Source organism: Dendrobates tinctorius, unplaced genomic scaffold, assembly GCF_039654945.1.
Source record: "Dendrobates tinctorius isolate UK_male_01 unplaced genomic scaffold, ASM3965494v1 ptg000223l, whole genome shotgun sequence".
In the NCBI taxonomy this organism is placed as follows: domain Eukaryota; kingdom Metazoa; phylum Chordata; class Amphibia; order Anura; family Dendrobatidae; genus Dendrobates; species Dendrobates tinctorius.
Genome location: NW_027361890.1, coordinates 29,185,587 through 29,200,589, shown reverse-complemented (window position 1 = coordinate 29,200,589; position 15,003 = coordinate 29,185,587). Strand labels below are relative to the sequence as shown.

The 15,003-nt window shown below is 40.4% G+C and overlaps 1 protein-coding gene across 5 annotated transcripts in view; it reads right to left on the bottom strand.

Moving 5' to 3' along the window:
* Positions 1-12,742: 12,742 nt before the first annotated feature.
* SEPTIN9 (septin 9) overlaps positions 12,743-15,003 on the bottom strand; it is a 452,544-nt gene continuing 450,283 nt past the window's right edge. For all 5 annotated transcript variants that reach the window (XM_073555419.1, XM_073555421.1, XM_073555420.1 and 2 more), the window contains one exon: positions 12,743-14,339. In XM_073555419.1, coding sequence (XP_073411520.1) covers positions 14,207-14,339 — 133 coding nt within the window. In that variant the 3' untranslated portion in view covers positions 12,743-14,206. The remainder of the gene's footprint in view (positions 14,340-15,003) is intronic.

Below are 15,003 nucleotides of genomic sequence, written 5' to 3'. Positions count from 1 at the left end.
AAGGGGTACACTGGGGAGATAAAACATTTTTGTTCTGTCCATGCCCTCAAACTGTAAAACTGAGATGCCCAGTGCACTTCTATTATCTTTATGCCCCCTCTTCTCAGGCTGGCCGTTACTCACAGGGGGAGCTGCACACTGGTGTGTGATGTAACTAGAGTTGAGCGAATTTTTCAAAATTCAGTTGCAATTGTGATTGGTGGAGAATATTGTTTTTGCAACGTCATGGGAGTCAATTGGGAGTAGAAATGAACAAATATCATCAAGCATAATTTGGCGCGAATAGGATACCAATATGGCACAAATAATTCAGATTCGGCATGGGCAAATTCAAATTCGGCGACTGATTCCAAACATATTCACTCAACTCTAGACGCCACGTCCCAGATGTGAGGGAGGAGCAGCTCCTATCACGCTGAATTACAAATGTTATAATGATAACAGAACTGCACTGGGCATCTAATCTTTATAGTGTATGAGGGCAGGGATATTAACCTTTTTTTTTTCAATCTCCCCGGAGTACTCCTTTACGATATTTTACTTATCTATACATCATGGTCAGGTAGGGGTTCCCGATCAATGATGCATAGTTATGTCATGGCAATCGTGTGTGGGACAGGAGCTGTGCCAGCGTGATCGCCACCGGGAGCTCAGTTTACCTGATAGCCGAGCCCCAGCTATCAAACCATTCCAGCAAAATCTACACTCCAACATGGTTTTCCTTCATTTCTGAGCTTTGTACTGAGCCTCAAAAGTAGTTTTTGACCACATATGGAGTATTGGCACCCTCAGGTGAAATTGCATAACAAGTTGCACCACTCACTCTCTTCTATTATCCCTTTCAAAAATTAAAAACTTGCAACATTACAGTGGAAAAAATTGTACATTTTTCATGTATTCAACCTACTGTTGCGCAATTCTGTGAATCACCTGAGAGTTAAAAATGCTCACTACACCTCCAGATGAAATCCTCAAGAGGGGTAGATTCCAAAATGGGGTCTGCTGTTTTGCCATCTCAGGGTCTCTTCAATTTTGACATTGCATCCGCAATCTATTCCAGCCAAAATTGAGCTCCAGAATTCAATTCACTCTTCTACCCTTTTCCACCACATGGGGTAACGGCATACGCAGGAAAAAATGCACAAGAAATTTTATGGTCCATTTTCTTCTGTTACCCATGTGAAAATTAAAAATTTAGGGCTGAAGAAATATTTTTGTGGAAAAATGTTTTTAATTTTCAACTCAACATTAAAAAATTCTGTAAAGCATCTGCAGGCTGAAAGTGCTCACCACACCTCTAGATAAGTTCCTTGGTTGGTGTAGTTTACAAAATAGGGTCACTTTTGGGAGATTTCCACTGTTTATGCACATCAGGGGCTTTGCAAACACGACATGGTGTCCCTTAACTATTCCGGCCGATTTTGCGTTCCAAAAGTCAAACTGTGCTCCTTCTCTTCAGAATCCAGCTGCACGCCCAAACAGTAGCTTTCCACCACCTATCGGACATCAGCGTACTCAGGAGAAATTGCACGGCAAATTGTGCAGTCCTTTTTTCTTGTTACCATTGTGATAATGCAAAATTTGGGGCTAAAGATACATTTTTGTGGGAAAAGGTAACATTCATTTTTTTCTTCCACATTAATTCCTGTATAGCACCCGAAGGTTTAATAAACTTCTCAAATTCAGTTTTGAGCACTTTGAGGTGTAATGTTTTTAAAATGGTGTCACTTTGGGGTATTTTCTATCATATAGGCCCCTCAAAGTCACTGCAATTGTGATGTGGTTGCTAAAAAATTGGTTTTGCAAATTTTGTGGGTAAAATGAGAAATTGCTCACCAAAATAAAATTTTAACCCTTTCTAAATTCCTAACCAAAAAAAATGTTTAAAAAATAATGCTTATGTAAAGCAGACATGTTACATTTTATTAGCGATATTGAGTGATATAATTTGGCTTAAGGGCCTAAAAATTACAAGTTTGAAAATTGTGAAATTTTCGCCAAAATTCTGAAATTTTTACAAATATACCCCAAAAATATAGACCTAAATTTACCACTGACAAAGTACAATGTGTCACAGAATAACAATGTCACAATCACTGGTATATGTTGAAGAGATCCAGAGTTACCATCTCATAAAGTGCCACTGGTCAGAACTGTAAAATTTGGTCTGGTCAGGAAGGTGAAAACAGGGGGTAAAGGGGTTACGGCTTTATGATGGAGTGATGAATAGAGAAGAAATAGAAATACAGTGGGAGAAAAAAAGCATTTAGTCAGCCACCAATTGTGCAAGTTCTCCCACTTAAAAAGATGAGAGAGGCCTGTAATTGACATCATAGGTAGACCACAACTATGAGAGTCAAAATAAGAAAACAAATCCAGAAAATCACCTTGTCTGATTTGGCAAGATTTATTTTGCAAATTATGGTGGAAAATAAGTATTTGGCCAGTATTAACAAAAGTTCATCTCAATATTGTTATATATCCTTTGTTGGCAATGACAGAGGTCAAATGTTTTCTGTAAGTCTTCACAAGGTTGGCACACACTGTTGGTGGTATGTGGCCCATTCCTCCATGCAGATCTCCTCTAGAGCAGTGATGTTTTGGGCCGGTCGCTGGGCAACACGGACTTTCAACTCTCTCCAAAGGTTTTCTATGGGGTTGAGGTCTGGAGACTGGCTAGGCCACTCCAGGACCTTTGTATACTTCTTACAAAGCCACTACTTCGTTGCACTGGTGGTGTGCTTAGGATCATTATCATGCTGAAAGACCCATCCACAATGCCCTTGCTGATAGGAGGTTTGCACTCAAAATCCCATGATACATGGCCCCATTCATTCTTTCATGTACACGGATCAGTTGTCCTGGTTCCTTTGCAGAGAAACAGCCCCAAAGCATGATGTTGCCACCCACCCCCATGCTTCACAGAAGGTATGGTGTTCTTTGGATGCAACTCAGCATTCTGTCACCTCCAAACATGATGAGTTTTGTTTCTACCAGAGTTCTACTTTGGTTTCATCAGACCATATGACTTTCTCCTAATACTCTTCTGGATAATCCAAATACTCTCTAGCAAACTTCAGACGAGTCCAGACATGATTTCATCACACCAAGCTGCTTGCCTATTACAGATTCAGTCTTCCCAGCCTGGTGCAGGGCTACGATTTTGTTTCTGGTGTCCTTCGACAGCTCTTTGGTCTTCACCATAGTGGAGTTTGGAGTGTGACTGTTTGAGGTTGTGGACAGGTGTCTTTTATACTGATAACACGTTCAAACAGGTGCCATTACTACAGGTAATGAGTGGAGGACAGAGGAGCATCTTAAAGAAGTTACAGGTCTATGAGAGCCAGAAATCTTGCATGTTTTTAGGTGACCAAATACTTATTTTGCACCATAATTTGCAAAATAAATCTTGCCAAATCAGACAAGATGATTTTCTGGATTTGTCTTCTCATTTTGACTCTCATAGTTGTGGTCTACCTATGATGTCAATTACAGGCCTCTCTCATCTTTTTGAGTGGGAGAACGTGCACAATTGGTGGCTCACTAAATACTTTTCTCCCCACTGTATCTTCATTGAGAATAGCCAGAACCACTGCTACAATGCTCTGAAGCAGAGGGAGGCCATTCAAGTGTAGATTGCGTCTCCACTAATTGAAGCAATGATGAGGTTTCCATTAGCACAATATGGTGGCATGGGGGTTAGTACTGTTCCCAAACTTCAAAATATTCCAGTAGGTTAACTGGTCCAAATGGAATGGAATCTTTGACTGTGAACACTGTCAGGGGCAAGAAGCAATGTGGGAATTTTGGGGTCCAATCATTTCTAGTTAGCTCCTAGTTTGCATATTGTTCTTTGCGCAGCATCAAGCCCTTGCACCCCATACTGTAATTCTAGGGTCAACAGCCACCATCAGAACGATGATTACACACAACAGAACCAAGTATGCATTTTTCTTACCTGGGATACTAATGTGAATAGTACCCATAATATAAAATACCCGTAAATTATGCCATCAGTATCTCCTCTGTATTATTACAGATGTAGATTCCTCCAAAACCTGCAGCACCATTGAAGCAACTAGAAACCCATAATTATTCAGTATGTTTTGCGTGTCTGTGTGAACATTTTACTTCTCAGCTCCACTTTATGGCTTTTGCTGCCAATCGACAGTAAAATCTGAAAATATCCCACACACATGAACTAAGACTGAAAAGGTTTATTTTTGATATTATAAATGGTAAAAACGGCAAAGTGCATGAAAAAAAACAAGCAACTGTAAAGTTTACTTAAAAATCTTCTTGGTTCCAAGAACTAAGGGATTTTTAAAATGAAAGATTACTGCTCGTTGCCCAAGTTACCGTCCACTGCTGCAGTTTATCAGACACGGCTTGTCTTGTAGATATGGAGTGTAGCACTTACAAGCTGTTTGTTATACAGAGTGCAAGTGCTGCTGTAAAGTTGGCCAGATCCAGTGATCACTGCGCTCCTCTGATGCTGCAGGGGTAAAACTGCGTCATCTTTTCGCAAAGAGCACAGTGCTGGTCTGAACTGTCAATCAGCATGATGTAGAAAAACCCTTTACGGTAACCCTCCACTCTGACAAAATACATTGGGGATTGTGCAATTTTAGGTTCTAATGTATATGAATGATACATGTGAATTAGAGAGGGTGCAGAGGAGGGCAACCAAGTTCATTAATGGAATGGGTGGACTACATCACCAAGACAGGTTACCAAACTTGTTACTCAGTATGGAGAAATGGCAGCATAGGGGTGATCGTATTACAATGTACAAATGATGGAACAGTACAGAGATCTTTCTAATGTTCTTTTTACACCTAGGCCTGCGACAGGGACAAGGGGGCATCCTCTAGGTCTAGAAGAAAAAAAAAAAATGTATAATCAGATTATGATTCCTTACACTACAAGCAATAGGTCTAATGAAACTATGCCATGGCGTGTTGTAAGGGTAAGATCACTAGACAAGTTCAAGGGGTACCTGGATGCACTTCTTTCAAAAATATAATATTTCAGATTATGGTCTCCAAATGCTACTATTGGATGCTGTTCCAAGGTTCTAGTTTAATTGGTGTACATGGATTCGGGAAGAAGTTTTTTCCTAATGTAGGGAGATTAACATCTGCCCCATGGGGGTTTTGCCTTCTTCTGGATCAGCATGTTAGATAGGTTAAGCTTGATCATTTTACAGTTGAAAGACGACATCAGTGTATTAGACGGGGGTTTGAACAGCCCCTTTACTTGAATACTACCATAAAGTACTTCAAAATCTATAAAAACACAAAGATGTGAAATATGTCAAATTAATGACATCTTGATTTCAAGAATCACATTTTAAACCAGTTTACACATCTGTATCAGTCTTATACGCCCACAACTCCGATCAAAATTCCCATGACATAATGACAAGTGTTCAGTGCAAAATTCCTTTAATTGGCCACAAGTTCTTCTAGTCGGGCACAAGAGTGTAAAATAACTTGGAGATTTCTCTGATAACAATTATACTATTATATTCTTTATTGCCTTCCCACTGGTTCTCTCCTTTTAAAAAGGTACATATTGTATGACTCATGAATTCTGTGTCGAATACTTTACTCTGTTCCTTACATGAAACTTCCACGAAGATACCGTAACTTCAGTAGTTTAGGATTTATTTGGAGAACCATTTGGCCAGGATGTTGACAGAATCTCACACACAAGTCTATAGCGTCTTCTATAGTATTGCAGCTCTTTAAGGATGTTATACTACATTATGATAGTATACGGGCATGTCTGTTCAGCTGGTGCAGTAATTCAGTGAGAATGAGATGGCAATATGCAGCCATAGGAGCTGGGGGGACTATCACCAAGATTAGTAACCAAGAATGAATGTATGGATGGATGCACGTTTGTTAATCTACGGTATGCTCCATTATGGATCAGAAGAATTTTTCACGTAGATTCAGGTTAAGGCCAGGTTTTTTTTGTACTTTGTTTTTATTGTGTTTTTATTCTCATGGTAGACTATTAGTTTCAGTAGATGCCCCAATCATTAATTGTAGGTACAGTATAGGTGTAAGCATGTGGATTCAAGCCCATACATACAATAAGTACTGTGCCTGGTTTGTTACAACACAATGACCTAAACACCAAATTGATTGCCACAAAATTTTGCTTAACCCCTTCATGACCGTAACTTTTTTTGATTTTTCGTTTTTCGCTCCCCTCCTTCCAAGAGCCATAACTTTTTTATTTTTCCGTCAATATGGTCGTGTGAGGGCTTATTTTTTGCGGGACATCATTGATTTTAGCATGTTGTGTACTCGAAAATGGTAGAAAACTTCCAAGTGCGATGAAATTGCAAAAAAAGTGCAATCCCACACTTGTTTTTTGCTTGGCTTTTTTGCTAGGTTCACTAGATGCCAAATCTAACCTGCCCTTATGATTCTCCAGGTCATTACGAGTTCATAGACACCAAACATGTCTTAAGCTCTCTTATCTAAGTGGTAAAAAAAAAATTCCAAAGTTTGCTAACAAAAAAAAAGTGCGCAATTTTCCGACACCCGTAGCGTCTCCATTTTTCGTGATCTGGGGTCAGGTGGAGAATTATTCTTTGTGGGACGAGGTGACGCTTTTAATGATAGCACTTTTGTGCAGATACGTTCTTTTGATCGCCCATTATTGCTTTTTAATGCAATGTCACGGCGACCAAAAAAACGTAATTCTGGCGTTTTGAATTTTTTTCTCGCTATGCCATTTAGCGATCGGGTTAATGCTCTTTTTTATTGATTGGGTGATTCTGAACGAGGTGATACCTAATAAGTGTGATTTTTTTTAATAGTTTTATTTTGATTGGGGCGAAAGGGGGGTTGATTTGAACTTTTAGGTTTTTTAATTTTTTTTTTATTTTTAAACATTTTTTTTTTTTTTACTTTTGGCATGCTTCAATAATCTCCATAGGAGGCTTGAAACATGCACAACTATCAGCTCTGCTAGATATGGGCGATGAGCAGATCGCCCATATGTAGCAGATTTAGTGCTGTGCTTTGAGCGGCGGCCACCGGGCGGCGCTCAAAGCGATCTGCCTGCAACAACCATAGAGGCCTCTATGAGACCTCTGGTTGTCCAGGCAACGAGTCTCCGACCCCCGATCATGTGACTGGGGTCCGCGAAGAGCTCACTTCCAGCACGGCGGCCGGAAGCTCTAGTTAAATGCCGGATGTCAGCGCTTGACAGCGGGATTTAACTAGTTAATAGGCACAGGCGGACGGTGATTCTGCTCGCGCCTATTGCGAGCACATGTTAGCTGTTTATAACAGCTGACATGTCGTGGCTTTGAGGAGGGCTCACCGCCGGAGCCCACCTCAAAGCAGGGGAGTCTGACCGCTGACGTACTATCCAGTCAGCGGTCAGAAAGGGGTTAAAAGTGTGTTTTAGTAATCTGGAGTCACCATTTAATAATCTGGACAAGAGCTCATGAATAAAATGATGCATCTCTGATGTGATTTGGCCGACAATATGGAAAGGTGAATAAAAGCATCAGGTGAGTATTACGTGGAACGGCAGGGAGTCATATTAACCCCTTTTTATAATTTAGAAAAAAAGATTCCCCACCTCTGCCCTGCCAAGGGCCATTTGGTTATTTATACCATCCCTCAGGGGCCGTACAAATTGTGCGCCAACTCCGCCCACAAAGTACCTCCTGACGCTGGCACTCACATCCCGATGTAATCTTTCACTGCACATGCCTCAGCGTTCAGTTTGAACACTGTGTGCACGTACTCACATAACAAGAAGAAACTAAAGAGTCGGTGGCCAGCAAAATACAGCTGCCGGTCCAAGTACTGCGGTCATAGAATGATAGAATCATAGAATCGTAGAGTTGGAAGGGACCTCTTGGGCCATCTGGTCCAATCCTGCTCAAAGCAGGATTCGCTAAATCATCCCAGTCAGATGTCTGTCCAGCCTCTGTTTGAAGACTTCCATTGAAGGAGAACTCACCACTTCTCGTGGCAGCCTGTTCCACTCATTGATCACTCTGTCAAAAAGTTTTTTCTAATATCTAATCTGTGTCTCTTCCCATTCAGTTTCATCCCATTGCTTCTAGTCTTTCCTTGTGCAAATGAGAATAAAGTTGATCCTTCTACAATGTGACAGCCCTTTAGATATTTGTAGACAGCTATTAAGTCTCCTCTCAGTCTTCTCTTTTGCAAACTAAACATTCCCAAATCCTGCAACCTTTCCTCATAAGACAGGGTTTGCAGACCGGTCACCATTCTGGTCGCTCTTTTCTGAACTTGCTCCAGTTTGTTGATGTCTTTTTTAAAATGTGGTGCCCAAAACTGGACACAATATTCCAGATGAGGTCTGACCAAAGAGGAGTAGAGGGAAATAATGACTTCACGTGATCTAGACTGTATGCTTGTTAATACATCCTAGAATTGCATTTGCCTTTTTTGCTGCTGCATCACACTGTTGACTCATATTCAGTCTGTGATCTATTAGTATACCCGTCTTTTTCACATGTGCTGTCACTTAGCCCTATTCCTCCCATTCTATATATGGTTTTTTCATTTTTATTGCCCAGATGTAGTACTTTGCATTTCTCCCTGTTAAAAACCATTCTGTTAGTTGCAGCCCACTTCTCCAGTTTATTTAAATCTTTTTGAATCCTCTCTCTCTCTTCTCTAGTATTAGCTATCCCTCCTAGCTTTGTGTCATCAGCAAATTTAATCAGTTTACCCTCAATTCCTTCATCTAAATCGTTGATAAAGATGTTGAACAATACAGGGCCCAGGACAGAGCCCTGTGGTACCCCACTTGAGACATTCTTCCAACTGGATGTGCAGCCATTTACGACCACTCTTTGGGTCCGATCACTAAGCCAGTTATGAATCCACCTAACAGTTGCCTTGTCCATTCCATACTTAGTCATTTTTTCAATAAGGATTGTATGAGAGACTTTGTCAAATGCTTTGCTGAAGTCAAGATATAATATCTACAGCATTTCCTTGATCCACCCAATCAGTGATACCGTCATAGAAGGAAATTAAGTTAGTCTGACATGACTTATTAGTTACAAACCCATGCTGACTCTGTTTAATCACTTCATTCTTATCCAGGTATTGACATACATGTTGTTTAATAATTTGTTCAAAGATCTTTCCTGGTATAGAAGTCAGACTCACCGGCCTATAGTTGCCTGGGTCCACCTTCTTCCCCTTTTTGAAGATAGGAACAACATTTGCTCTTCTCCAGTCTTCTGGCACTTCTCCTGTTCTCCAAGAATTTTCAAAGATTATGGAGAGGGGTTCAAAAACTTCTTCTGCTATCTCCTTCAGTACTCTGGGGTGTAATTCATCTGGACATGGAGACTTGAATTCATTTAGGTTAGCTAAGTGTTTCCTCACTATCTTTCTGTTTATAGATATCCTGAATTCTTCTATTCCCTTAATAGGACAGTGAATAACAGTTGATGTTGCATTTCCTTTCTGAGAGAAAACATGCAAAATAGGAATTTAAAAGTTCAGCCTTCTCAACATCCTATCTTACCATTTCATCATTTTCATCCTGTAAAAATCCTATAGCATCTTTGACTTTTCTTTTACTTTTGACATATCCCCAAAATCCTTTATTATTGCTTTTGACATCTCTTGCAAGCCTCAGTTCATTTTCAGCTTTAGATAATCTGATTTGTGCCCTGCAGGTTCTGCAGACAGCATTATATTCTTCTTTAGATATGCCTCCCTCTTTCCATTTTATAAACATTTTTTTCTTCCTTTTTAGCATGTGCTTAAGTTCTGTGTTCATCCATCCTGGTTTCCTTAAATGCTTCCTATTCTTCCCTCTTTTCGGAATTGTTAACAACTGTGCTTTGAGAATTTCATTTTTCAAGATTTCCCATCCTTCCTGGACATTTTTGTCTTTAAGGATATCCAGCCATTGGATCCCTCCAATTCTCTTTCTGAATCCCTTAAAATCTGCCTTTCTGAAATCTAACCTTGACGTCTGAGTTTTCACAGGTCTTCCACCTCTAGTTATCCAAAATTCTAAAATAGCATGGTCGCTACCTCCTAGGGTCCCAGCCACTTTTACCTCCTCAACCATTTCCTCCCTGTTTATAAGGATTAGATCCAAGGTAGCAGTTCCCCTTGTTTTCTCCCTTACCTTTTGGAAGATAAAGTTGTCAGCAAGAGAGGATAAGAATTTCCTTGACCTGTTAGTTTTGCCTGAGAGAGATTCCCAACAAATGTCTGGATAGTTGAAATCTCCCATGACAACTATGTCATATTTTTTGGAGAACTTGGCCATCTGATGCATAAAGAGTTCATCTATATCTTCGACTTGCACAGGCGGCCTGTAGTAAATGCCTACAATGGTGTCCTTTCCATTGTTCTGTCCTTGTATTCTTACCCAAACAGTTTCCACAGAACTCCCAGTCTCTGAAGCTTCAATCTCTGTGCAGATATACGCGTTTCGAACATACAATGCGACACCCCCTCCTCGTTTATCAAGTCTGTTTCTTGCAAATAAGTTGTATCCTTCTAGTCTTGTATTCCAATCATGTGTATTGTCCCACCAAGTTTCAGTGATTCCAATGACATCATATTTCTTTTCCTGTGTTAGTAGTTCCAATTCTCCTTGTTTGTTGCCCATGCTTTGTGCATTAGTATAGAAACATTTTAGTTTGTGATTGGTTTCTCTTTCTCCAATATTTTTATTAATTAGATTCTTTCGTCTTTGTTCTTCCTTTCCACTTCTAATAGCAGAGTTCTCAATAGCATTTGTCAGGTGTATGGCTTTTTCTGGTCTTTTGCTTCCCTTCCCATGTTGTTCTAGTTTAAAGCTCTCCTTACAAGTGTAGCAAGGCGACTTCCAAATACATGCTTTCCAGTCTTCGTAAGGTGCACCCCATCTCTAGCAAGTAGTCCATCGTATAAGTAGTTCACTCCGTGATCCAGAAATCCAAATCGTTGCTGACGGCACCATCGACGTAGCCAGTTGTTCACCTGCAGAATCTTATTCCACCTCTGTGTTCCATGGCCATCCACTGGGAGGATGGAAGAGAAGACCACCTGCGCTCCCAGTTCTTTCACTTTCTTGCCTAAGTCTTCAAAGTCTCTGCAGATGATTTCCAGGTCGTTTCTTGCGGTGTCATTTGTCCCCACATGTAGTAGCAGGAATGGGTAGTCATCTGTAGGTCTGAAGAGTCCTGATATCCTGTCAGACACATCTTTAATTTCTGCACCTGGAAGACAGCACATTTCTCTTGTAGTTATATCCGGTCTGCAGATAGCGGCCTCTGTTCCTCTCAGCAAGGAATCCCCCATGACCACCACTCTCCGTTTCTTCTTCACATCATTTTTCTTTCTCCATCCAGGAGGACTCTGAGGGCGTACAAGGTTGCTGTTTGTTGGCAAAGTCTTATCCTGATGTATTTCTTCATCGTTTTCCTGCGTGAGAGCCTGGTACTGGTTTCTGAGCAGTATGGGTGCTGACTGCCTCCTGATCCTCCTGCTTCTCTGGGTCACATGTCTCCATTCCTCTGTTTCTTCAGGTGCACTTCGAATTTCTTCTCTTTCTGTAACATGAAGAGATAATTCTGCTCTGTCCAAGAACTCTTCACCTTCCTTAATGATCTTCAACGTAGCTAACCTCTCTTCGAGATTTTGCAACTTTTCCTCCAACAGGGACACAAGCTTGCATTTGTGGCATGTGAAGTTTGGCTTTTCCACTGGTAAATCTGTGAACATGTAGCAAGAAATGCAGCTCACCAAATGGCTCCTGGCCTCTTCCATCTTGAAATTTCTTAAAAACGATGAAAGATGAGCCAAATTTCGCACGCCGATAGGCGTGCGGTTTTTCCGATTTCCTCTTTTCAGCTGCAACGGCCAAAACCCAGTGATCGTTGAGCTCGCGGAGACTCTTCACTTATCCCAGAAGGCACTGGGAATATGCAAATGATCTCCTCAAGACTCTTCCCCTGTTCATCAGTAATCTACCTGGGGCTCGATAAAAGGTCATCAAGGGCTGTAAACTGCCCCCAGGCCTGAGGTTGCCCATCCTTGTCTTAGACCAGGGGTGGGGAACCTCAGGCCCCAGGGCCATATACGGCCCTCGACGACCTTTTATCAGGCCCCCAAGCAGATTCTCAGGGACTGCATTCTTGGGCAGGGAGCTATATTTTGATTGCCACAAGCTCATTAATTTCTTCTTGCTCTGTTAGCACACACACACGCAGTATTCACTACTGAACATTGAAGGGCATGCAATGAAAGATTAAGTCATGAAACCAGTGCCAGAGTCAGGATGTAATTTGTGGGCGGAGTTTGTACGGCCCCCGAAGGATGGTATAAATATACAAATGGCCCTTGGCAGAAAAAAAAGATTCCCCACCCCTGTCTTAGACCATCAGACAAGGAGGCATTACATTTGTCCACAAAAAGTTATAATATTAAAAAGATTGTACTCCAGAAAAAAAGTTTTCTGCCAGAAACACAACACAAGTCTATGGGTTATATCTGAAACATCTCATCTCCATGCTCAATAGAGAAGCACTGCAATCGCAGACCCCGCCCATGAACCGGTGTGGCGCTGTTCCAGAAGAACAATGCCAACGTTCTTTATTTATTACCCTCGACCACTAGGGAATTGTGAACTAGATTAACTAGAAATCATTTTTTCTACTTGATTTTTGTTATATATGCTAGTATTAGCTGATGTACAGAGACAACCAAACCAGATCTGCATTTGTAACATTTATTTTAGGAAATACATTTTAAAACACATCTTTATTATTTATACAAAAAAAAAGACTAGTTATCATAATGCATATAAATCAAATAAAAGGCCACTTTAGGAAGTCTTGGATCTTTTTAGCCCTAAACAAAAAAATAATAAAAGCAAAAAAAAAAAAATAAAAAAATAACCAAAACAAAAAACACAAACACACATTTAGTTTCTTCCTCTTAACAAAGAGCAGAACAACAACATCACAGACAGGGTGGCATCTTTTCAAGTGCATTAAGCATCCTGCCTCTTCATACCTTTATCCTTAGTATGTGAAATATATATCTTTCGGTTGATATAGTATTTTTTATTTGCTAAAATATAGCAACTCAAAATTTTTTTAATTTTTTTTTATAGTTTTTTTTGTTTAATCGAACGCAGCTTAGCGAGTAAAAGGCTTTTCAGAAAGGGATAAATTGGAGATCATTACAGTAAATGACAATTCACAAATGACGGGGGGAAAAAAAAGTTAAATACACAAGAGACAATTTATTTTCAACTCATTTGGTAGGGAGCACATTAGTTTTCCACTCAGTGTAATCATTTTCCATTCCTACCAGCAATAAAGCTGTGAAAATAGGGTGGGTATTATAAACGGGGTCCAAAAGTGAAATCAGACAAACATAACTTATATTAAAAAAAAACAAAAAACAAAATAAAGTGGAATGTAACGAAAAAAAAAAAAAAGAGAACAAGCAAATTGAGATAAATAAGTGAAGCATAAAACTTTGGTAGGGGAGCAACTACCCCCCACTGAGAAAAGCACTAATAGACGATTAATAACCTGTTAAAGGAGGAACTGCAAGGAATTCAGCAATACATAGAAAAGATCTAATAGTCTAAGGCCCTAAACACCATTTAATAAACATTCTCGTCTCCATCTTTGTTCCCTGCCTCCCATTCTTCTTTACAGGTGTAATAAATACTGTATCTAACCTATAGTTCAGCAGTGGGATGCAACACTTTCACATTCATGGTTAACCTTCCGCACGTAGGAATTTGGCAATTTATAAGGAGGGTAACTGGGAAATCCTTCGCACCGTCTATTAGGTGATGGGGTCCACTGTCAGAGAAGGCACCACATAGGGCTAATTTTTTACCCTATTCCTATTGAAAAATGACTGTGATGTATTACCATAGGCCAATGATTGGCTTGACAATACCCACCCTATAAAATTGTGGCTTCACTATTCCCCAGTCCCCCAAATCCTTTACTGCGTCATTACCCTCTCATTTTTATGGCACATCCTTGCAGATCAAAGACAAGATCAAAAAGGAAGTCTCTGAAAATTAATGGGCTAGCCTTCCCAATTTATCCTTCCCAAAGATCCCTCCCGCTAAATGTCACGGGAGCAGAAAACACATGAAAGGAAAACTGAAAGACAGGATGGATCAATAAGGGGAGCGCTAGGCCTGGGAATTACATCTCGTTGGAGGAGTAGTCTTTTTCTGCCGTGCCATTGGAGAGTATGTTTCCTTCTTGGAGCCGCTTGACACGGTACGCCTCAAAGTGAATACTGCTTGTGATATCTTTGATATTCTGCATGTGCGTCCTGCAAGAGATGAAATACAATATGCAATTATATATACAGAGAATAACAAATCCTTCCAGTCTATCAGAAGTGGAGGAAAGCAAATAGCTCACAGCTATAGACGAATACGCAACCGGGCAGGCAAATATCACCAGAGAAATGCGTGACATCATCAGAGGAAGGGAGGAAGGAAGCTGTGGGTGTAAATGAGCACTACGCAGGGAACAACTATTGTTCCTAGTGAAACATGTCATTCACTACAGTTTGGTTGGATAAAAATTCTACAGGCAGTGACAAGTGAACCAAAATATTAAGCACCTCTCTATCATTAAAGTAGATCGTAGAAAACATGATGGGGAAATTGATCAAGAGTCACAATTGCAAACCACACTGCATCGTGACGCGAACAGATTAACAATAGACAAAACACGGCTCTTTATTAAAAAACCACAAGGAGGTAAAACAGGGACATCAGCACTCTGGAGGCATGAAATGGTCTCTTGGATAGTGGGAATCAAGAATGATGAAAATGCCACCTACAGCTAAGCGGGGTCTATAAACGTGCAGAAGTCTTCAATATGTATGCCTATATAAACCTTGAAAGAGTTCTCCTATGATTAACCTTTATCGCAATCTGTGTTTGCTAGATGGTGGTCCCCCGTGGCTGCAGACTCATAAGGCTGTG